Genomic DNA, 19433 nt, shown 5'->3' on the forward strand with positions numbered 1-19433 from the left:
TACTGCCGAGGTGTTGGCAGGGCAATGTTTTTTTTTTTTTTTTAATTCTTTATTTAAGAGATTTTTAGCCTTAGGCTAGTTCATCTCTAAGGGCAGGGCAATGAACTATATCCTGGATCACGCCCCTGTCAAAGCACTGGAGAATGCGACAATGTAAGGAATGTTTGTTTGTGCTACCTGGTTCAACCTAAGAAATAACGAATGTAATTTGGTGGATGTAACGAAAACAGAATTACAATAGAAAATTATGTTAACCTTTGCGTGCCTAACGTCAAAATTTGCATAGATTACAAAATTCAATTAGCTCTAGAAACATAATTTCTTAATATTTTAATTACAACAAATTGCATTTTGTCGGGAATCCATTGAAATTTCTGAATACATCTGTAAATATTTTGATCAATTCATGGTTCCGGAGTTATTTCGGTTCCCGTTGGGGTCAATTTTGGTCGGCATTCGACTTTATTGTTCTGTAATAAGTATACACACGATGAACATCATGTTTTTTCTCTCAAAAGATGTAATTGGACCAGTGGCTGCTATTCCGACGGTTCACAATCACATTGGGCATCCCGCAAATGTTCCGGTGCCCCGGGGAAGTGGCCAATTCTCAACAAGAACCAAAACCCATCATGCGACATATCAAACAACATGATTTTACAAATCTTGGCCAGTAATGACCTTATTGAAAGTCCATGGTCACACTAGCCCCTCCGGGAATGTTCTGGTGCCCCCGGGGAAGTGGCCAATTTTCAACAAGAACAAAACCCATCGTGCGACATATCAAACTTCATGATTTTACAAATCTTGGCCAGTAATGGTCTTATTGAGAGTCCATGGTCACACTAGCCCTCCCAGACATGTTCCGGTGCCCCCGGAGAAGTGGCCAATTCTCAACAAGAACCAAAAACCCATCGTGCGACATATCAAAATTCATGATTTTCCCAATTTTGGCTGGTAATGGCCTTAATGAGACTCGACGGTCACCAGTAATAGTCTTTTTGAGAGCTCACGATCCCATTGGCCCTCCCTGGCATGTTCCGGTGTTCCCGGGTATATTTTCAATTATCGACAAGAACCAAAATCCTTCGTGCGACATATCAAACTTCATGATTCTGCACGACTAATAATGGTCTTAGACAGTCCACTGTCCCATTCAATTAGTCCTAAATCTTAAAGGCGACATCTTATCAATTTGACAGGTCTTCTGATCGATTGGAATGACTTTTCCTATGACTTTGACGGACAATCGATTGTTCCAATTTTGACATGTCTCTTTATAAATTCAGGCTCTTTAGTTGAACGTACAAAACGAAAGTGAAATCGATTGTCGCGAGTGGATTATTTCAGTTTCCAACTCTAGCATGATGCTTCAAGAAATTTAGTATAAGTATTCACAGAATTGGTCATGTTTGTAGTCTAGTAAAACATTAATTTAACAATTTTTTTTTAAATAGTTCTAGAATATGGATTTGGGTACGTTTTTAATTACATTTGTGTAACTTTAATTACATTCATTACAGAAAATTATTTTTTAATTACATTAATTACATAATCAAATTGAAGTACGTGTTTTAATTACAGTAATTACATTGGCACTGCTTTGATTACGCAAAATTAAATTTAATTACATGAAATACTTAATTTTCATTTTTTATTACTTAATTACATAGTAGAACACCTTGTACTTTAAATCCAACGCAGTCAAAAAGGCTATTGCGTGCCCCTCGCGTAAACAATCATTTAAGAGTGCTCCAAGCAGCTTTTGAAGCTTCTAACCAAAAATGCAATACAACTACATTCTTGTTCAACTCTGTAAGCTATTATTCAACGTTTGATCAACTCAGGTGTTGTATAAGAGCTCCCAATGGTTTGTTTTGATGCGTTTATTTCTCGTTCCATATAGCTCTTGTCAATCAGTTTAACAAAGGTGCTATAAAAGTTATCGTAGGTCTTATAAAGCATATAGTTAAACCGAACGTAAACAATCATTTAAGAGTGCTCCAAGCTGCTTTTGAAGCTTCTAACCAAAAATGCAATACAACTACATTCTTGTTCAACTCTGGAAGCTATTATTCAACGTTTGATCAACTCAGGTGTTGTAAAAGAGCTCCCAATTGTTTGTTTTGATGCGTTTATTCCACATCCTATATGGCTCCTGTCAAACAGTTTAACCGAACGTAAACAATCATTTAAGAGTGCTCCAAGCAGTTTTTGAAGCTTTTAACCAAATGGCAATACAACTACATTCTTGTACAACTCTGGAAGCTATTATTCAACGTTTGATCAACTCAGGTGTTGTATAAGAGCTCCCAATGGTTTGTTTTGATGCGTTTATTCCACATCCTATATGGCTCCTGTCAAACAGTTTAACCGAACGTAAACAATCATTTAAGAGTGCTCCAAGCAGTTTTTGAAGGTTTTAACCAAATGGCAATACAACTACATTCTTGTTCAACTCTGGAAGCTATTATTCAACGTTTGATCAACTCAGGTGTTTTATAAGAGCTCCCAATTGTTTGTTTTGATGCGTTTATTCCACGTTCTGTATAACTCTTGTGAATCAGTGTAACTAAGGTGCTATAAAAGTTATCGTAGGTCTTATAAAGCATATAGTTAAACCGAACGTAAACAATCATTTAAGAGTGCTCCAAGCAGATTTTGAAGCTTCTAACCAAAAATGCAATACAACTACATTCTTGTTCAACTCTGGAAGCTATTATTCAACGTTTGATCAACTCAGGTGTTTTATAAGAGCTCTCAATTAATTATATGATTTGAGTAGTAGCTATACTGAAGATCCGAGAGATGTCGCCTCTTCAGTGGTAGGAAAATCATTTTTGCAGTATGGAGAATATCAGAAAATCCACGATTTGTGACTAAACATGCTTTTACAAAAGGAAACAAATAAACGAGTGTTTACCTTATCACCATAGTAATGTACTCGTGCAATTTTTGTGCATCTAAAATTGCCCATAAAGACGATAATGAATAAAAACTGAAAATTTCCTTGCATTTCCAAATGGTTTCCTACCATTCCCATACATTCGAAGTGACTGGCCCTCTGGATGTGGATGATGTCAAAACCAACAAAACATGATTAATTGTTTGTTGGGAATTGCCCCTCACCCCACTATTCCTCCAAAATATGGCTCCACCAAACTTCCAGGAGCAAAATCATCCAATTTCCAACGCCTGGCTCAGAAGATTTAAAATAACCATCTCTTGTTGAACCATCATCGTCATCATCAGCCACCATAGCTGCACTTACAGCAGATGCACTCGCTTCCAGCAACACAAATAGTCAACATTAACACCAACAACATTATAATCAACACCAGAATGGCTCTGGCTCTGGCGAATATGACGAGTATGCAACTTAATTAAGCGAACGTGACAAACAGTGACTGCTCAATTGTCTCAATCGAACAAAGACTTCTAATACTTCTTACTACTTTACATGTTATTTGCAATATTTTTTTTTCAATAAAGACAACCTGGGCATTGTAATTAAAAACGATCCTTAAATAATTAAAATGATGTCTCAAGACAACAAAAAACGTACATTGTTTCAAAAAATGCTTCAATTTGATCCAAGCTAACATTTTGTTTGAATCAATAATAACCGATGATCAATTCAATAAAGTTAGTTTAATTATTTCAACTCAATGTTTTTGTTGAATTACTCTGTCAATTTTATTGATCCATATTCTATTCAAAATTTTGTTTGAAGTGAAACGAACTTTATTTGATTCACCTATGATTTTTTCTGCGTGTACAATTCCATACTGAAAGCAATTATAAGCCATTCCATCATGGATACAAAAAAATTTCGTGGTGGAGAAAACCTCCTCCACCACGAATTAGCCAAACATTGGTTTTCATGCTTTACCTTTGTTCGTCACAGCAAAAAAAAAATGTAATATCAATCAACGTAATTCAAGCTGATGTATGAAATAATGATGTAATAGCAAAAAGCAGATACAATATTACATCAATGGATGTAATTTTGTTCGCAAAATCGATGTACATCGTACAATGTGATATTACACAACCGATTGATTGACCTGGTTGCAGCAGTTTCGATGTAATATTCAACAACTTTTTTTGCTGTGATAGCAAGTCTGATAGCGATGTACACTGAAACAAAGACCATAGTTAGAAATACTATTTTGCAGAAAACACTTATTTTCAGTACAACTACGCTTAATGCCGTTAAATCTACCATGATTTCAGTATAGTTGACTATAAATATAAACAAAGTTAATACCATTCTGTCAAAACTACTATGCTTACTCAAACGGCATAGTAGTTTTGATAGAAAAAAATAGTAAAATTAAATGAATTTCGTTTCTGCACAAATCTATTGGTGGGAGTATTTAATTTAAACCATCAATATAGTAATTTTGCCAATGGATTTTGTTTCTGTGTATATGCTTCCACCTCGTTTGTCAGCTCAGATCAGCAAATAAGGTTCGATAGAATTATTTACATCGTCGTTTTGAATGATTTGCGTTATGGGCTGAACCAATACCACAGACAAACAGACATAACACATTGAATATTTATCACTTTAAAACATCGTCGCTAAAACATTACCGCCATCTGTTGAATACACAGTGGGCGGTACTACCAACTACGATACTTTTAAATCGACCGTTAAATGCTTGTTCGATGAACAACATGCGAGTGTTATGTCTGTTTGTCTGTGCCAATACCATATGCATTTCCATTTAGTATGACAGTCATTCTGCAGAGAGCATTACGCATTTCAACTGAAGGCCCTATCCCTTCTCATAACAAGTTTCATTCAGTATTCGAGAGGAAAATCATCTGATTTCAAAACAACCGTCATCCGGTTGCAACTATCATTCGAAAAAGCGATTTCGGTGTTTTGTTTTGAATGGTCTGAGGTTTCATTCGATCAGAGGATGATGTTTGTGTACAGTGTAGGTGTTCTAATGTGTCAAATTCATGATTCAGCCATGTTGGATTTTTGTATGGGACAGTGACCGAGTTTGTTTACAATTTGCTCTAAAACCACACTTTTCCCCCCCGCGACCTCCTCGCCTATATAGAGATTAGTGACGTTTAACGCACGCACACTAGCGGAAGCAACGCCGTGTAAAGTTGTTTATTATTTTCCTCTGGATAACCTAAAAAATGTATGAAAGTAGACCTGTCAAAATGAGTTTGACATCGATTTGTTATGTATTTTCCTCGGATATTCACTAGCACGCTCTCACATATTGCACCAATACAACCGGACGTCAAAATCTTAATAGTGACAAAGCTGTATCACCATTTATATACACAGAAATTCAAAACAACCCAAAATTAAGTTCTTTTCACTCATCTCCCATGTTCCGTACGATAAGCCAAATTTGGGTAAACCGGCTCAAAGTAGTTTGCATTTAAGGACGGCAAAAAAAATTACCCATCGCTAAGTTATTTTCAATTTTTTCTACCCAAAATTAAGTTCAATTAACTCAAATTTGGGTATATCGCATATTACTCAATTTTGGCTTCTCGTACGGAACTAGACGGTTGAGTCGAATCTTTCGTTCTATTTTTGACAACAATAGCGAGAGGAAATGAAACGGGCAGAGGTCAAATAACTCAAATTTGAGTTTAAAAAACCCAAGCGGTGGGTAGTTTTGTTTTTCTGTGTACCCACCATGGCTCCGATCGACGTTGTTCATCTGTCAACTTGTCACTCCCAACACAGTTTACCCATTTTTGGGTAGGTTCAGTTTTGACCGCTCTGGGTGGATTGTACCTAAAATTTGGGTAGTTTTGAAATAGCGTGTGCTTTAGCCTCAGCCTGTCAACAAAGCCAACGTCAAACAAAAAAATAAATTCAGTGCCAACATTTCAAAGGGGCGTAACTGCTTTTGTAAACAATGGCTTTAGTCGTCGATTTCTCGCGAATGAAAGCACACTCATGAAAATGAATGACACCAGCACGCAGAGGAATGTTTCCTGTATTAGCTAGCATTTGTAATTTGAAGGGGTGGGTTTTCATTTGCGAGAAATCTACGTCTAAAGCCATTGTTTACAAAAGCAATTACGCCCCTTTGAAATGTTGGCACTGAATTATTCTGTTCGTGGACGTTCAGTGTAATTTGCATATGCAGCATTATTATTGAAAATCATGATTATTTCGAAAAGTTGTTTCATTAAAAGTTAATAAGTACAGAAATGGATATTCTAAAATCAAAACTTTTCATACAAACTATTGTGGATGTTCGGGATGATTTTGAAGAGGTATGTTTTCAATGTTTGTTTACTTATGCTCGTAATAAGAATGTGGTTTGTTACAGAAATACGAGAAAGCTTTTCGCACTTACGAAGAAACAATTACTGGAATTAACGAAAAAGAGCTACATGAATTGGTATCTAGTACCTTATGCAAGGATAAAGAACATGAAGAAATATCGATTGCGCTGATGTACGTTATACTAACTGATCCCAATGCCGCAGGAAAAGCCTATTCCGATCTAACACTGTTGACTCACGATGGGCTTGCATTTGTCACTAACAACTTGGCTATGCTAGTCGCCGAAAAGTATCAAAGGTTGAATGACATACCGCGGAAGCAACTATTGTGGTTTCTTAAAGAACTAATCAAAAATCAAGTGTTAAACGTAGACAATTTGGTTTGGAACATCTTGAGGCAAGCAAGTGGTGGTGATATTAGCCCAAAGAATGTGGCTCTAGTTGATGGCCTCCTAGACATATTTATCGAACATCGGTGTTGGTTGGAGAAAGACCAATTCCTGGTTGGAACAGTCGTCTATACATTCTTGAGGTAGGTACTTACAATCTTGTGTAATCTTATATTAAACTAGCTGAGTGTGCCCGGCCTTGCTCGGGATTCAATATAAGCTTGAGTTTATGCGCCAATTAAAAAAAACATGCTATATTTTCCGTAGCCCCCTCCCCCCTCTATCTAAGGGGCTACCCCCTATGACCTCCACATACCAAATTTGGTTCGATTTGCTTGATTAGTTCTCGAGTTATGCAGAAATTTCTGTTTCATATGTATGGGAGCCCCCCTTTACAGAGAGGGGAGGGGTCTCGAACCTTCATAAGAACCTTTCCCTTCCCAAAAAATCCCTGCATACAAATTTTCACGCCGATCGGTTCAGTAGTTTCCGAGTCTATAAGGGTCAGACAGACAGAAATTCATTTATATATACATACTAGCTGAGTGTGCCCGGTCTTGCTCGGGATTCAATATTAGCTTGAGTTTATGCGCCGATTTAAAAAAAAAGCATGCTATATTGTACGTAGCCCCCCCCCCCTATTATCTAAGGGGCTACCCCCTATGATTATCTCCTTATACCCCCACACTCGCCCCCACATGCCTAATTTGGTTCCATTTGCTTGATTAGTTCTCGAGTTATGCAGAAATTTCTGTTTCATTTGTATGGGAGCCCCCCCTTACAGAAGGGGGAGGGGTCTCGAACCATCATAAGAACCTTCCACGGCCCCAAAAACCCCTGTATAGATAGATAGATAGATTAGCATATATATCTGATTGAAAGCACTTTATCATAGTTACCTCTAATAAGTTTTATGGAATTGTGCATCTTTTATCAATAAATGGTTTGGCGATATTTTTTTGTTAATTTACTTTCTTACAGGCTCAATCGGATAAACTATACAGAGCCAAGTTATCATTTGCGTTATACATTATTAATGTCTTAAATCTAAAATTAATGGACTTCAACCGGTTACTCGCGATCTTCTCGAGGTTAGTGGATGACAATTGGAATATTGTTGTTTATTGTTTATTGAAAAATTCAACTGACAATTATTGTCTAAATGAATAAAACTTAAACTAAATAGTTACGGTCAATGGTACGGAAAAGGCCAAGTAGCCGATGACGAAACACGTCAGCTGATACATTGACGTCGAACATATAAAAAAAGTTGATGAATTGCCGGCTGATTGTTCGAATTAGCTCGTGTTGTGTATAATTCCGACTCCGTGGTTCCAAAAACAGAAAGTCGCGTTGACGAAGAGATCTCTCAGGGGCATACATATTTAGCTGTGACAGCAGTGTTGGACAGTCAATGTCACCCGTAAGCAGCTTTCCAGCGAACATAGCTTGAGCGACCGCCCGTCTCAGCTTTAATGGCTCGATTCCCAGGAGACGGCAACGCTCCCCGTACGGTGGCAAGTTGGTTGGGTCACGCCAGTTGAGGAAACGAAGAGCATAAATCACAAACTTGCGTTGAACGGATTCAATTCCAGTGATCCAGCTAGCATGGAAAGGGCACCAAACAACTGAACTTGACTCCAATAAGGATCACACAAGCGAGCAGTAAAGTGACCTGAGGCATAGCGGGTCACGAAACTCGTCGGCAATTTTGAAAATAAAGCCCAATTGTCGATTAGCTCTGGAGATGATGTCATTGTAGTGGATTCTGAAAGTGATTCTGCAGTCCAAGATAACGCCGAGACAGCGTCCGTAGAGAACATATACAAACATGATTGGTTTAATTTTTCGGTGATAGGAAATAATGTTACATTTTTCTATGCTTAGACTCATCAAATTTCTTGAGCACCAGTCAGCAAAAATACCTAAAATATTCTGGAGATCCCAGCAGTCCGAGAGGCTTTTAATAATTTTGTAGATTTTCGTATCGTCTGCATAGAAAACGCGGCATCCTGATGGTATCAGCAAGGCGACGTCGTTTAAAAAGATCGAAAATAGCAGCGGTCCTAGGTTACTGTCTTGCGGAACTCCCGAGTTGTTTGAGAAAACATCCGATTCCGACGCGCCAATCTTGAAATGTACATAGCGATTCACCAAATAAGATCTGAACCAATCCACAGCACTTGGCCAGCAAGATATTATGGTCCACCGTGTCAAATGCAGCTTTTAGATCCATATACGCAGCTTCCCATCCTGAATCCATGCATCGCAGACAGTTAGAAGTGAACTGCACCAGGTTCGTTGGACACGGAGCGCTGTGTGTTGTTCTGTAATTTTTGCAGCGTGCGAACAGAGCACCATTTATGATAATCTCGAACATTTTTGAGCAGGCACACAGGGAGGTGATTCCACGATAATTTATGACACTCCGTTTTTCTTCTTTTTTGTACACTGGGAACAGATGAGAAAGTTTCCAGCGGCAGGTGAACTCACATTGCTGTGAGCAGTCACAGCAGTGTTCGGAAAAACTCAAAAACTAAAATCTCATGCATGAGTTTATGCGCCTATGAGTTTTGCCTTGCAAAATTCAACGTCGCAAAAATCACTGATGAGTTTTCAGGTTCAAAAATTCATTGCTTTATATTTTGGCGTTATTCATTGTTATTACTATTGTTTGTGCATCAGGGGTTGGAAAACTAACACAACATGCATAGGCATGATATCAATTGACGTTTGAGTGGTTTTTATGAGTTTAAAGCTGGAATGATTTTCCGACGTTGTGAGTGTGAGTGCGTGAATATGCATGAGAATCTCAAACGTGAATTTTGTTTGCCGCATTCGCACGCGAGTTTATTCTCGCAGGGAGGCTCAACGAATGAGATTTGAGAATGATTTTCCGAACACTGGCCGAGAGATTGAAAAGCCTCGCAAGTGGAAGGCAGAGATTGGTTACACAACGTTTTAGAACTGATGACGGAATGCCGTCAGGTCCGGCGGCGAACGAGAGCTTCAATTTGCGTGTTGGGGCTATCACCATGTCTTCTGAAATGCGCGGAATAACGAAACTAAACACATCACGTGGCATCCTGACAGTAGCGTCCAGCACTTGTGTTGGCGAAGCGGAGAAATCGTGGAACACTTGCTTGAAATGACGAGCAAACAAGTCGCATTTTTCTCTTTCGCTATTAGCCGAGTCATTCCCGAGAAACATGGAACAAGGCAACCCAGATTCCTTCCGTTTGGAGTTGACAAAAGGACCAAAAACTTTTCGGATTCGTGCGAAGGTTCGCTTCCGTGCGTCTCACGTGTCGATTATAGAGAAAACGATTGTAATTTCTATAACTACGACTAGCAAAATTGAACAGTCGTTTGTAGTACGGCGAGCGAGAGTTACAATACTTTCGGAAGGCGGCAGAGCGTTGACGTTTTAGCACGCGTAGGCGTGGGTTGGACCATGCAGGCTTTAAAATTAAAAAAAAAATAACTATTTTTAGAACATGTACTTAATCCAATCAACGTTATATCCACTGTAATTATGCAATTATTACAGAAACAAATATACAAAAAATACAAAAACACACACAAAATACAAACTAAACACAAGGTTAATCAAACTTACAATCTAAGGTTAATATTCTTAAAGAAAACATAATATAACATAACATAACATAACATAAAACATAATTCATAAACTCCAGATCGCGTCCAGCCAAAACATCCCGAACTGGAACATTAGGTTGTTTACCTCGAGCCCGAAGGGAATCGTATAGCTCAGATCTGACTCCACGATGCTCAGCACATGACCAAATAATGTGATCTGCTTCCTGGTAACCTTGTTCACATTCAAAGAGATTGCTGTCCCCCAGGCCAACACAGAACAAGTGAGCGCTTAGCGAAGAGTGATTGGACATGAGGCGAGACATCACCGAGGTGTAGTGGTAAGCGTGATTACCTCTCACCCCAACAGGCCTGCGTTCAATCCCAGTCGGCGCCGCCGGGATGTTCTGAGGCATAACATCTCTAATCACGCCTTCCTTCGGATGGGAAGTAAAGCAGTTGGTCCCCGGTTCATGAGTTGATGAGTCGTTAGGTAGGGTCCAGGTGTGGGAGCTGCCTTCCTGGCACGTCGGTAGCATTGGTACTCAGCACGGAAAACAAGATCGACGGAAAAAACAAACCAAAGGAGACATTACCGAGTGCTTTACCGGCCTCAGAGCGAATAGCCTCAACAGAACTGAGACTATCCGTAAAAATAAAGTAGTGATCTGGAGAAAGTGAGGCGATAGTTCCTGGCGTATAATCTATTGCCGCCAGCTCAGCAACATGTACGGAACAAGGAGCTTGAAGCATTCGAGAGGCGCTATGAAATTCGATGTAAATACCAAAACCAGCGGACGGCTCTATTAGTAATCCATTTGTGAAGAACGATCTAGCGAAATCAACTTGACCAAACTTTGCAGCGAAAATTGACGGAGCAATCATGAAACGATGATGCTCTGAGATTCCGAGAATCTCTTGCGTCATAGATAAATCAAAATTAACTGAATTGTCGAAGCCGGAGAAGCATACACGATGAGAATTATGTTGTGAAGGGCTGTTTTATGTACACGTAGTACAATCACGTAAAACGAGCTGGTGGGTTTAGCTCAAAAAGCTTCTCAAAGTTTGCAATCACCAGTTGGTTCATAATTTCACACCGGGCGAGGAGTCTAAGTCTGAGATACACTTCCGAAAATCGATCCGAGATGGGTAGCATGCCCGCCAACACTTCGAGACTCATCGTAGGAGTCGAGTGCATGCATCCTAACCAATGTTGCAAATATTCGCATCAATGAACACTCAGTACCAGTATTTGAGAGATACAACTCACAATGTTTATTTTCCTACCAGGCTCTCTGTACGAATAGGACAGAGGCAATAACAAAAATATTCCGACTCATCGCAGCGGGAGAACAGACAAATGCTGAGAATGTGTTCATCTAACCAGACTCTCTGGGGGCGACCCCGGCGTAGTGGTTAGCATTCATACCTCTCACGCCAAAGTCACGACTTCAAATCTCACCCCCGGACAAGTCACGAATGACCCAAGAGCGTTAAAGTGACTATAATTGAAAAAAAAAACCAGACTCTCTCTCTCTCTCTCTCTCAGTCATTGAGCTTAGTCGTTCTGATTCACCATGAATCCAACTCGAGGTCTGAGTCAGAGTGTGCTGATTGAGACAAATTGGGTCAGAGTGAGTCTACCTGTTTGTTGAAGCAGTTGTGTCTGGGTGCGTTTTTTTTTATCTTCGACTGCATTCCAGTGCGTGTGATGATGGCAAAGCGTAAGCCGCTAAAAAAGCCAGTGTTAAATGCCATAGCTTGCCACAAAGATTCCCGGAAAATGGAATATGTCGGAAATTTTGTTTTACCAGGAAAAAACCGGGAATTTTCAAGCAAAACCAGGAAAATAATAATTTACAGATGCATGTCGGTTTGAAATGATGACGTTACTATTTATGTGTGATGCGTGCAAAATAATATATCTGTATATTGCCAGCTCATAGAAAAATTAGCATTTGTCGTCAAATTTGTCAATCGTCATTGACAGCTGCTTTTGGGATTTTCGAACATTGAACCAAAATCGTTCCTTGAAGAACCTAGAAGACCTTGTTCGCATGACAACACATAAAATATGGGAAACATTCAAAACAACAATTCAGGTTGAAGTTCGCAGGATAAATTGAAGAAATCTTGAAATATTTTAATAGAAAAATAAATTAAAACTGCTTTTCAGCGCATTGGCAAAAGAAGATCCTCCAACCAACCTAATAAACTATTTCATTTCATGAGGACACCATCTCCACAATTATTTAGTAGATTCTAGGGTTACATGTGGTTCCAGTTGATTGATACAATTCTAGATAGAGCTGGAATTAGGGCGTAACAGCTTTTGTAAACAATGACTTCTATCGATGATTTCTAGGAATTCAAGGAACGCCTACGCAGACCAACATAACCATCGGATGGAGAAAGTCTTTCTCTACCCGATGAGGATGTTGGTTTGCGTGTGCTAGTCTTGAATTTCAAGAAATCATCAAGAGAAGTCATTGTTTACAAAAGCTGTTAGGCCCTAATTCCAGCTCTATCTAGAATTGATAATTCAGCGGATCGGGTCGATTGCATAAAGAGGGCTCGATCTGTCTTCAACCGATGCTTTGAAGAATTATATTTATTATCCGGTTGTGTTTATGCTTGACAGCTGCGGATGTTGCTTCTTTGTATTTATGAAATGTCGATGTATGCTAAGATATATGGAGCATTTCTAGCTCAAATCGTTAAAAAAAATGTCAATTTTGTCTCGACCCCTTCTGATTTGAATGAAACATTGCTCACGTGTTCGCTGCTACTAATGGTTGCATTTTTCATTTAAATATCATTTTTTCCTCCAGAGTAACTTTTGAAAAGGGCGTATAAAAAAATGGATTATTTTTTATTCAAAAAATCATAACTTGAAAACTATTGATCTGATCAAAACGGCATATGAGAAGAAGTTTTAGGTAGTTAAATTATTTTTGCGGAAAAAATACACTGAAAGAAAAAACTTCGTAAATTAGTATTTAAAAACGTAAAACGATGATTATCTCAAAACACCCCCCCTTCGATCTTTATAAATTTTTTTTTCAAGAAAATTGATGGAATACCCTTGAATTTCGTGAAAAGTGTATGCTGGTAACTTCCTTAAAAAGAAATCTATAATTTTTTAAATTTTTGTTGATTTTTACAAGTTGATGAAAATGCATATTTTTTTGAAAAATAACAATTTATTTGGATTCTACGCATAATTTTCGATAACTTTGCATATAGAAATTTTTTTCCTTAGTCCAGCCGTTCTCAAGTTAATGCAAATTAAAAAAAATATAATTATAACAATTTTCAACATTATTGGCCATTTTCAAATGTTTGTCGAGATGTCCAGCAACGAGATTTTATTTCTTGATTGTATATTAAAAAAACAAACAATTCATTCTCAGATATGGTAGCTGTCAGACTTACCCGTTTCTATCTAGAGGCAGCGGAAGAGAAGCACGTTGATATGGTCAAATGAAAGATTTGTTGAGATAAAAAACAGTATATATTTATTATTTTATTTTACAACTCATATTATTTGAATACATTGAATAATTTGGGTGTATCGTTTGAATTAGAGAATATTTTTACTGAAATTTGGTTGTTTGAAACTGGAATATAGCAATGATATTTTCGAGTTCCAGGAATTGGTTTCACTTTCTTAAAAATTGGATCAAATTCCGTGTCAGCCTTTTCGTATTCTTCCGTAGAAACATAACAAAATGACATTTTTGTTTGAAGATCTTCTTTACGACTATTTGCCCAGTCGTACAGTTGTTAATGGTTCGTTATAGGGTGCTCGTGTTGCTTAGCTAAACTTGCTCTGGTTGCCATTCTCTTAAGGGTACCGCCAATCACATAACAATGACCTTTGCCGTGTGAAGTTGCAAAAAAATGCCATTCAATTTCTACATTATGCTTATCTTTAAATCCACAAATGCTAGCAAAAATTTTTATGTTTTTGTATTGTGATGCTGCTCCATCTGACATAAAAATACACTTTTGGACTGTTATTTGCAACTTTAAAAATTCTAATAATTTTGAGATAAACAACTGAACTGCTACTGTGTCATGCTTTGAAATTGATTTAGGTGGAGGTTTACAACACTTGAAATTGTTATCCATCGTAAAAAACTACTTGCTTTTTAACTTGAAACGCTAAGAGAGATGAACTGAATGGAACAGGTGAAGATCGTCCCAATATATATATATATGTAGCAGAATAATTACAATGTTGACATTATACCTATCTTCATTAGGTACAATTGATTATAGCAAACTTTTTTAAGTGTGAGTGTAAGAAGCCTCCACGGAGTGCCTTTTTATGTAGTTGTGATATCGCGGGATGAGCTCTTAAGGCACAATATGGTATACGTCAGAGAAGTACCTAGAGAATTTATCTCAATTACAGGTTTAATAACATATTTGTTTACCTGTTTATGTTTTGAGCCTCTGTTATGACATACACAATTCTATCCAGGTATACAACTAATAGAGGACAGAAAAAAGGCACATGAGTGGGTTTGTTGATTATTTGGGTATATTTGAGAGTATTTACTTATAAACTTGTTTCTTTTCCGCTGCGTCTAAATAGAAACGGGTAAGTCTGACAGCTACCATATTTGAGAATGAATTGTCTGTTTTTTAATATATATTCATGGAAAAACATCTCGTTGCTGGACATCACGACTAACATTTGAAAATGGCCCAAAATGTAGAAAATTATTATAATTATTTTTTTTAATTGCACTAACTTGAGAACGGCTGGATTTAGAAAAAAAGTTTCTATGTGCAATGTTTTTGAAAATTATGCGTAGAATCCAAATAAATTACTATTTTACTAAAAAATATGCAATTTCACCAACTTGTAAAAACCAACAAAAATTTCAAAAATTATAAATTTTTTTTAAAGAAAGTTACCAGTATACAATCTTCACCAAATATTAGGGCATTTTTTCAGTTTTCTTGAAAAAAAAAATTATAAAGATCGAAGGGGGGGTGTTTTGAGATAATCATCGTTTTACGTTTTTTAGATACTAATTTACTAAGTTTTTCTTTCAGTGTATTTTTTTCCGCAAAGATAATTTAACTACCTAAAACTTCTTCTCATATGCCATTTTGATCAGATCAATAGTTTTCAAGTTATGATTTTTTGAAAAAAAAATAATCCATTTTTTTATACGCCCTTTTCAAAAGTTACTCTGGAGGAAAAAATCATATTTAAATGAAAAATGCAACCATTAGTAGCAGCGAACACGTGAGAAATGTTTCATTCAAATCGGAAACACTCATGACCAACCGGTTTGCGTTTTGGGCTGGAAATGCTCTATGGGAATCAGCAATATTCAATACACTTTGATAATCGAGCAGAAAAGCATCAGAGCTTTGCTTTAAGTTCTCAGGCTGTGTTCCAATTGGTTAGTTTTCACTTAAATTTGACGCTTCGAAAATAAATTAAAAATGTTCAAAAATCCCTCTGTTGTTGACCTTCCTATTTTCGAGAAGGTGTTTGTAAAAATTGATTCCTGGTCTGGCAGAAATAAGTCTGGTTGTAATAGCAGGTTTATTTGAAAATTTTCGATGTGTCAAATTTTAAGTGTAAATTCACCAAATGGAACACAGCCTCAGTACAAACACGATGAAAGCTCATATAGATCAGTGCAAGGCCCCTAACCTCACAATTTGGTCTTGTTGTATCCCTTTCACCACTTTCGGAGAGGTGATAGTTGCCCCTATCCGATGATGTTGTTGGTTTGCGTGGGCATACTTTGTTTCGCGTGTATAGGGCATTAGAAAGTTTGTTTACAAATGCTTTTATGCCGTTATCAAATGTTATGCCTGAATTATCAAAGATCCAAGAAAATGAGTTTCTTAGATTTTTGCCAAAAATCACATGTAAAAGAATTTTTTCTATCTCATCAAGAAAAAAAATTGGACTCTCAGAAAAACCGGAAAGGTTATGTTTTGTGGTTTTTTGAGTCCAACTTTTTGCCATAATGACTTATAAAAAATGAAATGAAATTTCTTTGAAAAATTAGAAAAAATGTGATTTTTTTAGATTTTTGATACCTTTTTTCAATATTTTTAGAAAAATCAAAACGTAATTATTTTTTTTCGGAGCGGTGAACTTTCCCTTAAACCACTATTCCAGGCAGCCGGGGTACCCTTTACAATAGCTTATATGTAGTGCATGGATGAGAATGAGACTGTTGACGTTAGAAGAACTACAAAATAATCTATTGCGATTTGAATAACAAATTACTTCACGTATGTGGGGAGAGGGTAATTTTTCGTTACTGATTATTACATAGAGGGTGAGGAATATATTTTTAAATACACTTTCCGAGATTTAAATTTCCTAAATTATGCCGGTTGTTCGACATTTTTGTAAAAACTTGTTTATAAATGTAGGAGTGGCATTCTTGCTCTTTGTAAGGCTGAATTTCAAGAAGTGGATTTTAAATCAGTTAAATAAAATATTGATGTTCGAATTAAGAATTAATCAATTAAACGGTGCATCAGTACAAATTAAAAACAAAGCACTTCGTTAACTAAAGCACTAGATTTAGTACATTTAATTTTATACGTCACTATTTTTTGGATTAAAACAGAAATTGTCCATATTTCCCTCACTGCCCTCAAGGTGCCTCGTTAGCGCATAACCGTTCATTTGTTGCAAACCATTTCACCTCCCCCCAGTAAAATTTAGGTGAGTATTGCTCGGTGGGTGAAGACAGCAAATCTGCACCAGTAAAGCCTGGCGCACAATGCATAAGTTTCCGGAATCCTGATGAATGTGGGCGTCTTAGTGGAATACCTGTATAATGAGAGAGAGAAGGATTAGTATTTTCCATTTAATTCCACTACTTTATTTGCTTATCCTTGACAGATACGCGTATTTCGTCTACAATGTGCAGACTTCTTCAGTGTAGAGTATTAGTACAAGACACTGAAGAAGTCTGCTCATTGTAGACGAAATACGCGTATCTGTCAAGGATAAGCAAATAAAGTAGTGGAATTAAATGGAAAATACTAATCCTTCTCTCTCTCATTAAGTTTTCGGGTTTTTTTTTGACAGATAATGCATGGACTAACTGTCAAAATACCTGAAAACTTATCCATTTTGCGCCGGCCTTAAGACTAACAACAATTATCACCAGTGAAACAGAACGCTGACTGCGGCAGACAGAGAAAAAAAAAAATCTCTTTTCCTCTCTTTGTCGTATCTCCGTATCCATACAGAATAACCAGTAAAATCTTGCTCAACTATTGACTCAGTCACTCAGTGATTTAAGCCGCCTGACACTCGAGCGGCACTCACTCAGTGCCCGAGTTTCCTCGCTACCGGTTTGGATTTGTTCATACCCAGTAAAAAGCCACCCACATTAGATCCGTTTGCGTTGCGTTGAGGTAATATGACAGTTAGCCAATAGATTTAGCTGTCACTTTGCCGCAACGCGTCCGATCCGGATCTAATGTGCGTGGGCCATAAGAATGCCGTCGGACGAACTGGCCGCTGTCGGGCTGGTGAGTTACTCTTCTCTGCTTTTCGCGAGTGGAATTGCTCGAACTGAGCGAAGAAGAGAGTAGAATGCAAAGTAAAACGAAAAAATGAGAGAATAAGCTGTCGTGCTCCTGTCCTGGAATATTACAATATAGGGGAAACATGTCAGAAGGGTATAACTCGAAACGTTAACAATGACTTTGCACGTCGATTTCTCTTGACTAGCTCTTAAGTTCTTTATTTCAACAAATTTTGTAAAAATGTCCGATAAAAGAGATGTTGACGAACTCGGTGAAGCTGGACCCAGCAGCAAAAAACAAAAAACAGAGATGTTCTCTACGCATAGTGTTGATTTAAACGGTATGCATTCATATTAATATATACTTATGTATGATTTGTCATCAAAATCTTTTTAAAAAAGGTTTCACTATGTCCTAAAGGACAGATTTATTCACTTTTTCTGTACATCAAATGTTTCATCACTTTTTTAATCTAACAAAAGATTTCATCACTTTTTCATTCTAGCAAAAAGGTTTCACTCATTGTACAAACATACTAACGTTATCTCACTATGCCTTGCCACTGGCTCTAACTAAACTCAACTAACTGCTCCTAATTGAATAATATTTCCTTCAACCTGTCGATGGCTTGCGATCTGCTGCGTCAGGAGTCCAAGTCCAATCCAGGTTGTCATCGTCAGCGATGTTCCGTCCGGCGTGTGTCGTGTTGAGTCAGGAGAACCGCATCCGTTCTGCTGTTGCTCAACGAGTGTCGGGTTGCAGCTGGTTGTCGTTGGAATTCGGTAGATAATGCTGGGGTTGCATCTATGCCATGATCGGCTGATCATAGGTAGAGCATGCGTGTGTACATAACTTCCCCCTTCTTAGATTGAACCGTCTCGGTTCAACTTTCTGCGATGAATCGGGTTGTTGAATTTTGATGAATTTTCTTATCTTCCAAATCTCTCTGATCAGGTATGTGAAAAGGGTTGTCGCTAGCCATACCATAATGATCATGCTTCCGGTAGTCATCAGGCTCTCGTTTTGGTTCGTAATTTCCAGATGGTTAATTCTATGACGGGTATTTGCCTGTAGATCGAGTAGTTTCTCCATTGGTTCCACGATTACGTCAGTTTTGTTAACGGTGACGAAGTGTAACGGAAGTACGTCAGGTTTTATGTCGAATCGAAACACCTTACTATCGTAGCTAGTATTTCCAATATTGATTGAACAATTGCTGAATGTGATAAAGAATGTTCCGGTCAGGTTTTTGGGTCCGAATCCGCATGTGTTTTCGAGACGAACAGGGATGAATGCATTCTTCACCAGGATGCCGTTGTTCTCGATGATTTTGATTTCCGAAGGGCTTGTGTCACTGATGAATACGCATCTGCTTGGCTTACCACGAAGTATATGGTGATGACATTCATTGCAGGTCACGTTGGTCAGGTTTTCGATATTGCACAAAAAGGTGTTTTCGATTTGTTTGCATTTTTCGTGTGAGAGGAAAGATTCGTCCTCGCTAATTATAGCAAACTTGTTGTTGATGTTAATGAGCTTTCTATCAACTGGCAAGGGTTCAACCCGAAGTAGTTGGAAGTTCCCGTTCCTTAGCCGTGGGATCTTTACAATGAATACGATGGAAGAGTCATT

At 37.8% G+C, this 19433-nt stretch overlaps 1 protein-coding gene across 2 annotated transcripts in view; it reads left to right on the plus strand.

Annotated features, from left to right (window-relative positions):
• The first annotated feature begins 6113 nt into the window (after nt 1-6113).
• The window catches only part of IntS3 (integrator complex subunit 3), a 190112-nt gene continuing 176792 nt past the window's right edge, over nt 6114-19433 (plus strand). For both annotated transcript variants that reach the window (XM_065235979.1, XM_065235978.1), the window contains exons 1-2: nt 6114-6267; nt 6324-6811. In XM_065235979.1, coding sequence (XP_065092051.1) covers nt 6202-6267; nt 6324-6811 — 554 coding nt within the window. In that variant the 5' untranslated portion in view covers nt 6114-6201. The remainder of the gene's footprint in view (nt 6268-6323; nt 6812-19433) is intronic.

The sequence above is a fragment of the Ochlerotatus camptorhynchus genome, unplaced genomic scaffold (genome assembly GCF_037179485.1).
Source record: "Ochlerotatus camptorhynchus isolate MF236.1 unplaced genomic scaffold, CSIRO-AGI_Acam_v1.1 ptg000511l, whole genome shotgun sequence".
In the NCBI taxonomy this organism is placed as follows: Eukaryota; Metazoa; Arthropoda; class Insecta; order Diptera; family Culicidae; genus Ochlerotatus; species Ochlerotatus camptorhynchus.